This window comes from Euphorbia lathyris, chromosome 2 (genome assembly GCF_963576675.1).
Source record: "Euphorbia lathyris chromosome 2, ddEupLath1.1, whole genome shotgun sequence".
In the NCBI taxonomy this organism is placed as follows: domain Eukaryota; kingdom Viridiplantae; phylum Streptophyta; class Magnoliopsida; order Malpighiales; family Euphorbiaceae; genus Euphorbia; species Euphorbia lathyris.
In genome coordinates, this window is record NC_088911.1 from 50,339,510 (window position 1) to 50,353,011 (window position 13,502).

Consider the following 13,502-nt stretch of genomic DNA (forward strand, 5'->3'; position numbering starts at 1 on the left):
CGCGTGATTGAGCTTCTGAAGTTAATTGCTTGATTTATGCCTTTGGCGGCTCGCGTGGTTCGGGATACGCTCCGCGTGGCAAGGGGCACGCCCCCGCGCAAATAAGCTCCTGAAACTTTATTTGAAGAATTATCTCCTGTACGTCCCGCGTACTGATAGGGACGCCCCGCGTGAGTGGTGGATTTTACTCCTTTACTTGCACCTGCGAAATACAATTCTCGACGGCCGAGTTAGTTTGACGTTTATTTCTCCGAATTTAGCTGAAAACAAAGAAAACAAATCAAAAGCATACAATTTATTTTTATTTTGTTATTTTATCAAAACACACTATTTTTGTAACTAAACTCACTTATTTAGCCCATAATTAGACCGTAATTCACGCTAAAAGATAGAGACAAAATGTCCCTATCAATAAGTTAAAAACATACAATTTCTACGGAAAATTGAACATAATACTTCAATAATCTCAAAAATTGATAACGATTCGTATCAGAAATTGAAGAAGATGAACTGAAGAAGAAGAAGAAGAAGCGGAAGAAGGAGCAGGAGCAGATGGATCGATCGAAAAGAACTAAGGGTAATTTTGTCCAAAATGGATGAAAGTGTCTAATTTGGTAAGATAGAAGCAAAGTGGGTTAGATATGTAAATGAACCTTTCAATTGCGCTAGATTTGTAATTAGCCCAATTTCAGCACTTTAAATTTTGATTATAAAAATAGAGGGGCAAACTTAGCTGCTCACTCAATGGGCAAGTGGGGCTCATACCTTTCAATTTCCTCAAATCTTTCTAGAAGATACCCTATTGCTATTTCAAATATTGTTGTACTTTGTAATGACCTGATGTAATTCCTCTAGGATTCTTTCTAAAAATAAATAAATATTGGACAATTGCAATTAGACAGTAAGAACGAACGCTGGATACTTTTATCAATCTAAATTTAACAGCAACTAAAGATAGAGAAATCCATGGATCATGAATCACAAAATAGTAGAGGTTTTATTTATTTGAGCACTTGGAAACCAAGATCATACAACACAGAGTAGCTGAGATCAAACTAGTCTTGTTTCAGAAAAGAAACAATCTTTTTCTGCAACTCGACAGCATCGTTACAGTTGGGTCTAAGCAAATGGAAGCAGTGCTCTTCCTTTTCATTCTCAACAAGCTCACAACTTCCTTTCCACCCACTTTTCTTCAACTTATCAAAGTAATTCTTGCCTGGCATATTTAGATGATCTTTCTCCGCCACGAAAATCAAAAGTTTCTCGCACCCAAGCTTAGCAATATCTTCGAGAGGTGGGTTCATTCTAGGATCATCCAATCCGCTACCGCTGGGACACATATAAAGCCACATATGATCATCTTCACTTCCCCCAAAATAAGGATGCACCAAAATCGCCCCAACCAATTTCACTCCGGCGGGTAACCCGATTGCCCCAACCCGATACGCCAAAGTATGCGATATGTTACCTCCTGCACTATCCCCACCAACGAATACTTTCTCAAAATCAGCATGATCGTTCAACCATTTCTCCGGTCCACTCCCATTAACATGAGAAGCCACCCATTGGAGCGCCGCCCAGGAATCATCATAGCATGCCGGTATGGGCCGGGTCGGGAAGAGACCGTACTCGACGGAGACGATCATGAAATTGGACTCAGCAGCTAGGGATTTGCAGTAACTGTCGTACTGAGGGGAAGAGGCAGACATAATGGAAAAACCACCGCCATGGATGTAAAATAAAAGAGGGATTTTCTGGTCTAGATTATGGAGTTTTGGCAAGAAAATTCGGACGGAGACTTGGGGTTCAGTAGATATGGTGACGTCTTTGCAGCGGACACCGGTGGCGGGGTCGTCGGAGGGTGGGATAGTTTCAGAATATGTGATTTTCATGTCGATACGGCCATCTTTGTAGACCTTAAAGAACCTGAAGTCGTGAGTAAGTTCATTATCTGCTGATGCCATTGCCATTGGAGAGAAGGAAAATAGAAGCTGAGTGATGAAGGAAAGTACCGTGGTGGAGAGTTATATTAATGGGAAATAGATTGGTGATTTTGTATCCACCTTTTTTTCTGTGAAAGACACCATTTATTCCGCTACAACTAACAGTCACAAGTCAAAGGTGTGTGAAGTCCGAGAGAGACATCATCAATTAACCGAAAAAAAAAAAAAAAAAAAAAAAAAATTACTAAACCTAGCCACTAATTCTCACCTCTAGCCCCTAGAATTGACCGAACTACCCTTTATATTAAATTTCAAAAAATCCAAAACCTCTCAAGAACCCTAAACGATTTTTGCTCAAATCCGGACAACACAGTGAACCGAATCATGGATGGCGACAGAAGACGTAAAGGAAAAGATAAAGTGGTAAGATTCACCGCTTTATTTCGTTGATTTTGAGCTAAAAAAGAATCTGTGTGGGTTTGTAAAAATTTGCCGGAATCGCAGGTCGGGCGTATGAGTATCACGCCCGACCTGCGGTTCGGGCGTATGAGCATCACGCCCTAACAATGGTGAGGGCGTGATAGCCATATGCCCTCACTAACGGTAGGGCGTGATACTCATACGCCCGAACCGCTGGGAGGGCGTGGTGCTATCACGCCCGCACCATTGGTAGGGCGTGATACTCATACGCCCTACCAGTGATTAGGGCGTGATTCCCTTACGTCCACGTGGATTTTTAATAAAAATTTATATTATTTAAAATTTTATTAATTTTTGTTTAATTTTAGTATAGTATTAGCATGATTTTTACAATTTTATTAATTTAGGGTAATTTTATAAATTTAGTATAAATTGATTAAAACTTTAGTATAATTTTATAATTATAGTATATTTACAATTATTTACAATTTTATTAATTTAGTAGTATTTTAGCAAAATTTTCTTAATTTAGTGTAATTTTTTATGTAGACGGAGCGGCTTACTAGGGGTGGAAAATCCATCCCGTCATTTGCTCGTCGTCTAGATATGAACGACGAGGATGATACACCACGCCAAACGAGATTGCGTGGTATAGATGTATCTAGTCGTAGGCTGAGAGAGGCTGCGACTGACCAGTTGAGGAGGGGATCGATTGTGCAGCAGCCCGATATTGATGACAGAGAGCCCGATAGCGATTCTTTTCAGGACTACCTGGATGTGGCAGCCCGGACAGTGCGACAGTCCGCTGTTGCACATGATCGCGAGGTTGAGGAGAGCGATGAGCAGCCGACCCCGGGGAGACAGCCGACCCAGCGCGTAAGAGGTCGTTTTGCGAGTACATGTATTTTAGTATTTTTTAATATTATTTAGTATAATTTTAGTATAATTTAGTATTTTTTTAGTATAATTTTTTAGTATTTTTTAGTAGAATTTAGTATAATCTAGTATAATTTTAGTATAATTTAGTATTTTTTAGTATTTTTTAGTATACTTTTAGTATAATTTAGTATTTTTTAGTATAATTTTTTAGTATTTTTTTAGTATAATTTAGTATAATCTAGTATAATTTTAGTATAATTTAGTATTTTTTAGTATTTTTTAGTATAATTTAGTATAATTTAGTATTTTTTAGTATAATTTTAGTATAATTTAGTATTTTTTAGTATAATTTTTTAGTATTTTTTTAGTATAATTTAGTATAATCTAGTATAATTTTAGTATAATTTAGTATTTTTAGTATAATTTTAGTATAAATTAATATAATTTTTTAGTATAATTTAGTATAATTTTATAATTATCAGGGACAAGCAAACGTCCCAAAGCTAGTGAGGACGAGAGCTGGGTAGTTACTGCACCGGTTGATGGTGGTCCCGTTGATGGTTCCGTGATTCCTAGTTTTCTAGGACATGTTGCCTCACGGATGTTGGGAGGAGAGATTCGGTCGTTTCTGACATGCTACAACAGATCAGCAACATGCCGAGATTTGTGTCAGTGGTTGTCTGGTGCGTCAGCCGAGGTAAGAATAATATAGTGTATCAACATTTATTGTAATTTGTATTTTTTAACTATAAACATAAAAAACATTCAGTAATTGTATAAATTGTATATGTGTCATTTTACAGCTGAGGGAGATGATCGAGAGGACTGGTTTGTCTCACCTTCCACATGCCATGTTCAGGAACCTCGACACTCCGCTGTTGACTGCGTTCGTGGAGCGGTGGCAGCCTGATACGAACTCCTTCCACATGCCGTTCGGGGAGATGACTATCCAGCTGCATGATGTGTGGCAGATTCTCGGATCCCGATCGACGGTCCGATGGTGTCCGAGTCTCCCCCTACTGACTCGCTTCATGCCATGTGCATGATGATGTTTGGGGTGAGTCAGGCTGAGCTTCTGTTGCCGACTAGTCATTTATGGGCAGGTGGAGGTGTATTTGTTGGGGCTGTACAGGGGCTTCTCGCTGAGGGTAGGGATGACGCTACTCGGGCCACAGCGTGGATGTGGCTTATGCTTGGATCCACTCTGTTTGTTGACAAGAGTGGAGATAGGATTAGGCCGGCCCATCTTCATGAGGTTTACAGCGGTGTCAGCAGGGCAGCTGGACTATCATGGGGGTCTGCTACACTAGCCATGTTGTACCGGCAGCTGGGGATAGCGAGCAGAGGAGACTGTTCAGGTATATGCGGATGTTTGACCCTACTGCAGGCATGGATATATGAGTATTTTCCGGTTTTCCGGCCACATAGAGGAGCTCACTTGATCCCAGCTGGCCATGCCCGTGCACTGAGATGGGAGGTCGGGGTACCAGGCAAGACGACCGCCCGACTAGATACCTTTCGCGGGCAGCTGGATCGTATGACGGCGGCAGAGGTATTTTATAAAATTTTAGAATTTATTTAAGTATTATTTATAGTATATTATTATTTTTTTATTGAGTATTACTTTTTTCCAGGTGACGTGGTTGCCTTATGGTCCTGTCGCCGATGATGATCGGCTTCGAGTGTCCTACGTCGGTTGGATACGGTGTAGAGACATCGTCGAGCCGTATATGCCCGATCGAGCGCTGCGACAGGTCAGATATACTCAGCCTATCCCAGCTGAGCGTATTAGACCTGATAAAGCAGTACGACCATGGAAGTCGTTATCGTGCAGGCTCACGCATTCCTTAGTCACAGTTGAGGACACATGGCGGAGATTTCCATCGGTTCGGGGCATTGATCGGAGGAGATGCCGACCAGTTGGATACGATCTGACTGCCTGTGATCCTGCTTATATGGATTGGTATAGGCGATATTCGCATCCCCATCTCCTTCATGCACCACAGGCTGGACCGGTACAGCATGCTCGCGCCAACAGCGAATTTGTAAGTTTATTATTATTTAGTATTAGTTTATATATGTTTAATTTTTAATATTTATTTGTTACTTTTTTTATTTTTTTACAGTGGATAAGCTGGTTGTGGCGTGTCACCCAACTATCGACTACCCACCGATCTGACGAGGATATTCCACGCATTAAGAGGGAGATGGATGAGTTTATGGATGCGTGGCGTCTGGCGAGCTGATTTTTTGTTGTAGACTGTTAAGCCCAAAATACACCTATAATATCATCAATAATTACATCAATATTGCTACGAATTTATGCTATTTATACCTATTTAGAAAGCTTTTACTTTCGAATATGTTTCTTTCATGCAAGGTACATAAATATTTGGTAAAATCCAAATAGGAGTAAAAAGAGCTCGAAAATAGAAGAAAAACCCTACAAAAGGAGTCGAAGACGATGAAAATTAATAACGCCAAGTCGAGGACACGAACGAGGGCTGAAAAACAAAAAATGCTCCGTGCCGCGACCGCGGCTTTCCCTTTTCACGGTCGCGACACGCGTCGTCAGTCACTTTTCCCCTTCGTCTGAAGTGCATTTGATGCTCCCCCATTCTCGGTAGTGAATTTGATAAATCTCGGTACGAGCAGGAGATTTTAGAAGCATGTTACACACTTTCGTTTTCGACGAAACGTGTTCGTTCGCGTGGATAAAGACGTCCTTTCACAACGGATACGTCCTTTCACAACTGATACGTCTCTTCACAACGGACACGACACTTCGATCAAGACTCTTCAACATCTATAAATAAAGAGTTGATGGAGAGTTGAAAAAATGATATAATGTTATATGTGTAGAAGAAAGAGATTAGTGTAGAATTTATGCAGAAGTTCCGAATCAAGTGATTCAGAAGTTAGATTTAGATTCTGTTCAAAAGCAATATGATGTACACACATTGTTTACAAAATAATAACAAATTCAGTAGCGTTTAGACATTGTTCCAGTTTAGTTTTTATTTTGGTAGTGGACCGACCCAGTCTCTATTACGAAGATTCAGCGAGAAGATTGAGTAGAGGATTCACCCCTGAGCCTGACAAACTCGAACGAAACCCAAGGAAAGGATTGACAACCCGTTCACTTGCACGCCGTCGAAGAATTCAATGCTCCATGTTCTCTGTAAACTTGTATCAATTTATATTTCATCTAATAAAGTCCGTTCTATTCGATAGATTTTTATGCAGCACTTATGGTAACCAATCCACTAAAGTGACTGCTGGTGTTTTCATTAAAACGTATTTAATCCAAAATCTTTACAAGGAAACTTTGTTGAACACTTAGGCAAATTATTATCTCGGTAGAGTTTTAATTTGGTTAAGGGCAATTATCCCGGATAAGGGTTTTGTCGCGTTCAAAGCCAAATAATTAGAGGTTCCGTCATTTATTTCATCTTTATAATTCGTACAAAGTTTAAAGTTGTTTCTTTGCTTAATGCAAACAAAAATACTTGTTTACTTTTCTAAAGTACTAAAACGTTCCTGTTTTGCAAATTCATTCTTAAGTCAGATATTTTCTAACATCTTCATATTCTAATCTAATTCTCGTTCTAGCAATTTCAAAACCAAAACCGATTAAACGATTTTTTCATATTATAAACCTTAAAGTAAATTTAACCGATTATAAATAAGTTTTGTTTAAAAAAAGCGTTCCCTGTGGGATCGATATCTTTTATTACTACAAGCGTATACCGTGCACTTGCGGAAATCGCTCAACAAGTTTTTGGCGCCGTTGCCGGGGAAACGCCAAAATTTTTTTGACAAAATTTTAAATTTTTCGTGTTTTATTACGAATCTAGGTTTATTCATACTTATTCAAACTTTTATATTTTATTCATTTACACTTACTAACATATTTTTTTTCAAATTCTGTTTTGTAGGTAGTTTCTGTTCGTGCGAAATTTCAAGTTCATGCGCAGTTCTCGAAGTTCGGGCACGTCACCAGATCCTATTGACCCAGAAATTGAAAGAACTCTTAAAAAGAACAAGAGAGAAAAGAAAAAGAAAAACAAAACCCCAATAAAAACTAAAATTACCGAGCCAGAAGTAATGGCCACACTTATGGATTACGCTAGGCCAGGAGTGGCCGGTGTAACAAACAGTATAGTTAGACCCCAAATCAATGCAAATCAATTTGAAATTAAGCCTGCGTTGCTTAATATGTTGCAAAATAATGTAACGTTTTACGGGTTACTTAACGAAAATCCTAACACCCATTTGACAAATTTCTTGGAAATTTGTGACACTTTTAAAATACCAAATGTGACTGCGGAAGCAATCAATCTTCGCCTTTTTCCTTTTACTTTGAAGGATCGAGCCAAAGAGTGGTTGACTTCTATGCCAGCCGCATCAATTGAGACTTGGGAGCAATTAGCCCAAGCATTTTTATCAAAAAAATTTCCTTTAGCAAAAACCGCAAGAGTCATTAAAGAGTTAACATCTTTTTCTCAAAATGATAATGAAACTCTTTATGAGGCTTGGGAACGTTTTAAAGAACTTCAACGTTTATGCCCACACCACCAATTGCCCGCTGAACTTTTAATGCAAACATTTTATAATGGACTAAATCCTACAACTAGAGGTTCATTGGACGCTATGTCTGGAGGGTTATTCATGAAGAAAACATCTGCCCAAGCAAGAGAACTTTTGGAGGAAATGGCAATCAACAGCAGTATGTGGCCCGCGGAACGTGGACACCTACCATCAGCGAAACCATCATCCTCAACAACATCATCAGTTAAAGGTATAGTGAATCTTGATCCAGTAGCGATGTTGCAAGCCCAATTTTCTGCCTTGTCGCACAAAATTGATAGGTTTATGGCACCGTGTGATCCTAATGGTCAACCAATTCAAACGGATGTGGATTACGAATGTATGAGTGAAATTGAACAGGTAAACTTTGTCCAAGGGCAAAACCAAACTAATAACCCTTATTCCAATACATATAATCCTGGATGGAGAAATCATCCTAACTTTAACTGGAGAGATAATAACAATAATAATGTTAATGCTAATCAAAATCGTACTACTAATTATCAAAATCAATCAAGAGATACGATTAGCACCTTATCTTCTAAAATCGACAAATTCATTGATGCGCTGAGCGGAAAAATAAGTAATCACGACGATGGTTTTAAACGGATCGAAAATAAATTCGATCAGCTTATTAAAAACCAATCATCTAGCATCCATAATTTGGAGATTCAAATTGGACAACTCGCTAAATCAATTCCATCCCGCAAAGAGGGAAGTCTTCCAAGCCATACGGAAGAAAATCCGAAAGAGCATGTTAATGCTATCACTCTTCGTTCAGGGAAAAACTACTTAGGCCCGGAAATGCCCGAAAATTCGACTTTACCTGGAACTGATTTACCAAAACCCAAAGAAGATACATTAAAACAAAAAGATGCACCGATTGACTTTGGTACAAATAATTTTGTACCCAAACCACCTTTTCCACACAAAGTCCGCAACAAGGACTATGATAAACAACTTTTAACATTTTTAGACAAACTTAAGAATTTGCATATTAATTTAACGTTTATGGATGCAATTACGCAAATTCCCAACTATGGAAAATTCCTCAAAGATTTAATTTCAAAGAAAATCAGTTGGGAAGGAATTTCATCCATTTCACTTACTGAAGATTGCAGTTCGATTGTGTCAAGCAATTTGCCCACAAAACTCAAAGATCCCGGATGTTTTACCATTCCGTGTAAATTGGGAGATATAGAATTCCCAAGTTGTCTTTGTGATTTAGGAGCAAGCATTAACTTGATGCCATTATCTATATTCAATAAGTTAGGCTTAGAAGAAGACATCAAACGTACCAATATGGTTTTACAATTAGCGGATCAAACCACTAAAAGACCATACGGTATAATTGATGATGTTTTGGTTAAAGTTGACAAATTTATTTTTCCTACCGATTTCGTTATTTTAGATTTTGCTTATGATGTAAATTGTCCGCTAATCTTTGGTAGACCGTTCATGAACACGGGACGTGCTCTAGTTGACGTGTCGGAAGGGAAAGTAGTTTTACGAATAGGAGATGATAAGATTGAGTTTGATATGAATCAAGCGATGAAATATCCTATGGAAGATTTCGCTTGTATGAAACTTGATTTAATTGAAGAATGTGTAAATGACATTGTTCAGAAAGAAGAAATAATAGAACCTATAATGAGTGAGGAACTAGAAGATAAGGACCCAGAACCTTTGATTCGAGAAGATGGACCAGTTCCGCCTTCAATTGTAGTTCCACCTAAATTAGAACTTAAAGAATTACCAAGTCATTTGAGGTACGCTTTCTTAGGCGAAGGCGATTCTCTACCTATAATTATCTCTAACAAGTTGACACAAGTTCAAGAAGAGAAATTGAAAAAAGTTGTTAGAAGTAGGATAGGAAGTATGGGTTGGCAAATTTCTGACTTAAAAGGTATTAATCCAAGTATTGTAATGCATAGAATTCACTTAGAAGAAGATAAGCCACCTAAAGCGGATAGGCAAAGACGCCTAAATCCGAATATGAAAGAAGTAGTAAAAAATGAGATTACTAAACTTCTGGACAATGGAATCATCTACCCTATCTCGGATAGTGAATGGGTTAGTCCAATCCATTGTGTACCTAAAAAGGGAGGCATAACAGTTGTAAGGAATGAAGAAGGAGAATTAATACCTACACGAACCACCACTGGTTGGAGGGTTTGTATAGATTATAGAAATTTAAATAAAGCAACTAGGAAAGATCATTTTCCTCTTCCTTTCATTGATCAAATGATCGAAAGGATAGCTGGTCATGCTTTCTACTGTTTTCTTGACGGTTACTCCGGATTCTTTCAAATATACATTTACCCGGATGACCAAGATAAAACAACCTTCACATGCCCTTACGGAACATTTGCATATAGAAGAATGCCATTTGGTCTGTGTAACGCACCTGCAACATTTCAACGTTGTATGACTGCGATTTTTAATGATTTCATTGAACATATCATGGAAGTTTTTATGGACGATTTTTCAGTTTATGGAGATTCTTTTGATTCATGCCTAGAAAACTTGGATAAAGTTTTGTCTAGGTGTAAAGAAACAAATTTGGTATTAAACTGGGAAAAATGTCACTTCATGGTTGACGGAGGAATTGTTTTAGGTCACAAAATCTCTGAAAAAGGATTAGAAGTAGATAGAGCAAAAACCTCAGTAATAGAAAAATTACCCCCTCCAACTACTGTTAAGGGAGTAAGGTCATTCTTAGGACATGCTGGTTTTTACAGAAGATTTATTTAGAATTTTTCTGTAATTTCCAAACCACTTACTAATTTACTCATGAAAGATTCAACCTTTGATTTTAATGAAGAATGCGTTAAAGCTTTCGAAACATTGAAAACTGCTTTAGTCAGTGCACCTATTATTGCTAAACCTGATTGGGATTTACCCTTTGAAATTATGTGTGATGCAAGTGACTTAGCTGTCGGATGTGTTTTAGGTCAAAGGAAGGATAAGAAACTTCATGTCATTTATTATGCAAGTCACACACTGTCTGGTGCACAATTAAACTACACCACAACAGAAAAAGAAATGTTAGCCGTAGTTTTTGCATGTGACAAGTTTAGATCATATTTATTAGGTTCGAAAGTTATTATTTATACTGATCATGCAGCATTAAGATATTTATTTGCTAAAAAGGATGCAAAACCACGTTTAATTAGATGGGTTTTATTATTACAAGAGTTTGATATAGAGATTAAAGACAAAAAGGGAGTAGAAAACCTTGTCGCCGATCATCTATCGAGACTTGAAGATGAAAACGGTCCTATAGGTGAAACTATCGGTATACGAGATGATTTCCCTGATGAACATCTTTATCAAATGAAAAGTTTTATATCACATTGGTATGCAGATATTGCTAATTACCTCGCAGCCAATATTGTTCCGGAAGGATTAAATTCCCACCAAAGGAAGAAATTTTTCTTCGATATTAAACAATACTTTTGGGAAGATCCTTTTTTGTTCAAAACATGTGGTGACGGGATAATTAGGAGATGCGTTGGTGAAAATGAATTTGAATCCATAATGTCAGAATGTCATTCTAGCTCTTATGGAGGACACAATGGAGTTAACAAGACAGCAGCTAGAATATTTGAAAGTGGTTTCTTTTGGCCTACGATGTTTAAAGATGTCCGTTCATTTATTACTCGTTGTGATAAGTGCCAAAGAACAGGAAATCTAGGAAGGAAAGATGAGCTGCCCCTCACAACCGTATTAGAAGTTGAAGTCTTCGATATGTGGGGAATAGATTTCATGGGACCTTTTCCCCCTTCCAATGGTAAAACTTACATATTAGTTGTCGTTGATTATGTTTCAAAGTGGGTTGAAGCAGTTGCAACCTCGACGAGCGATTCTAAGGTTGTCGTTAATTTTCTTGACGACATATTTTGTAGATTTGGTTGTCCTAGAGTTATCGTTAGTGATGGCGGTACTCATTTTATAAACAAGAGTTTTGAAACGCTTATGAAAAAATATGGAGTACGCCACCGCGTATCAACGTCGTACCATCCTCAGTCAAATGGTCAGGCGGAGATATCAAATAGAGAACTCAAATGGATTCTCGAGAAAACTGTTTCATCCTCTAGAAAAGATTGGTCTTCTAAACTTAATAATGCGTTATGGGCATACCGTACTGCATTTAAAACACCAATAGGAATGACTCCGTATCGTTTGGTGTATGGTAAGGCATGTCATTTGCCACTCGAATTAGAACATAAAGCCTATTGGGCTATTAGAGAACTAAACTTTGACTTACATCAAGCAGGTAAGAAACGTTTGCTCAATTTAAATGAGTTAGATGAGTTACGTCATCTACCTTACGAAAATGCAAAAATTTATAAAGAAAAAGTGAAAAAATGGCATGATGCCAAAATTAAAATCAAACACTTTAATGTTGGTGATAAAGTGCTGTTATTTAATTCACGACTTCGTTTATTTCCAGAAAAACTTAAGTCCAGATGGTTAGGACCATATTTAGTCATCAAAACATTCAATTATGGTTCTTTGAAACTGGAAGGTCCTAACGGAGTTCGATTCAAAGTTAATGGTAATCGATGTAAAATCTATTACGAAAATATTTCACAAATAGGAATTGAGTTCGTAACAAGATTATCTGACATATGAATTACTCAGTTTATTTTACACAGTTTATTTTATTTTATTGTTTTTATGATTTTGTTTATTTTATTTTATTTTATTTTATTTCAAAATGCCATTTTTATGATTAGATGACTTTATGTTGTGATTTAAATACATAAAATATTTATATTTCATGATTTTAGATTTAATTTTTAGGAAATTAGGTTGATTTTGTAGTTTAAGGTAATTCTCTGCCGAGAATTGGAAATTCCCTGCCGAGAATACTCTTTTTCAGAATTGTCTAAGTAGATTCGGATTTCTCTGTTCATGCCGAGAATTTTTAAATTCTCTACCGTGAATCAGAAGGTTGCTTTAATGCCTGATTTTCGCAAGAAAATCAGCGTGTCGCGACCGCGGCTTTGCCATTCGCGGTCGCGACACGCGTATTTCCTGCACTATCAGGCCTGAAACACTCTCACCCTTTCGACGAACCTCTTGGCAATTGAAACATTAAGTTTCTTCATTACCCGAAAGGTACAATTTATACCTTTTCATAATTAAAACAACACCTCTTTTCATCCTAAACTCTTATAAATTAACCCTAAAGGTCTCAGGTTCTGGTACAATTCTTTTTCATCTTTGTCAGAACTCTGATTTTTCTTCGCAAAACACCGTTCTTTGCTAAAGTTACACTAACTTTGCACCATGCCTATCAAATACAAATCACATAGGCACAATGCTGCCTCAATCAACAAACGCCCAGACTTATCCAAGCGATATGGGGCACCTTTTCCTATCTTCAACCACGATGAAGGTAGACGTTATTGGAATCACCGTTACAAATTCTTCACCGGAATGTTGTATATGGATGAATTCCTTAACAACCAATTAGGCATTACTGATGACATGAGCCGCTATATGGAGCGCCTAGGGTGGACAAAATTCTCCCAAATGCGATTTCCAATAATAGGCGACTGGATACTCGAATTCTTCTGTACCGTGCGTTTTACTAATAAACGACGAGTACGTCTCAGTTTTCATCGAGAAGGCGAAATCTTCACTTTCGGCTATCTCGAG

At 37.8% G+C, this 13,502-nt stretch overlaps 2 protein-coding genes and 1 non-coding gene across 3 annotated transcripts; 1 reads left to right on the plus strand and 2 right to left on the minus strand.

Annotated features, from left to right (window-relative positions):
• Positions 1–922: 922 nt before the first annotated feature.
• Positions 923–2,062, minus strand: LOC136220422 (probable carboxylesterase 12). Its single transcript, XM_066008242.1, has one exon. The coding sequence runs from the start codon at positions 1,968–1,970 to the stop codon at positions 1,056–1,058; it is 915 nt and encodes a 304-aa protein (XP_065864314.1). The 5' UTR covers positions 1,971–2,062; the 3' UTR covers positions 923–1,055.
• Positions 2,063–2,212: 150 nt separating this feature from the next.
• LOC136217355 (uncharacterized) lies at positions 2,213–4,507 on the plus strand. The gene is made up of 4 exons (XM_066003959.1): positions 2,213–2,366; positions 2,913–3,246; positions 3,725–3,939; positions 4,046–4,507. The coding sequence occupies exons 1-4, from the start codon at positions 2,328–2,330 to the stop codon at positions 4,286–4,288; spliced, it is 831 nt and encodes a 276-aa protein (XP_065860031.1). The 5' UTR covers positions 2,213–2,327; the 3' UTR covers positions 4,289–4,507.
• A 3,211-nt stretch (positions 4,508–7,718) lies between these two features.
• LOC136221073 (small nucleolar RNA R71) lies at positions 7,719–7,825 on the minus strand. Its single transcript, XR_010684864.1, has one exon. It is a non-coding gene; the product is annotated as a small nucleolar RNA R71 (small nucleolar RNA).
• Between the last annotated feature and the right edge of the window lie 5,677 nt (positions 7,826–13,502).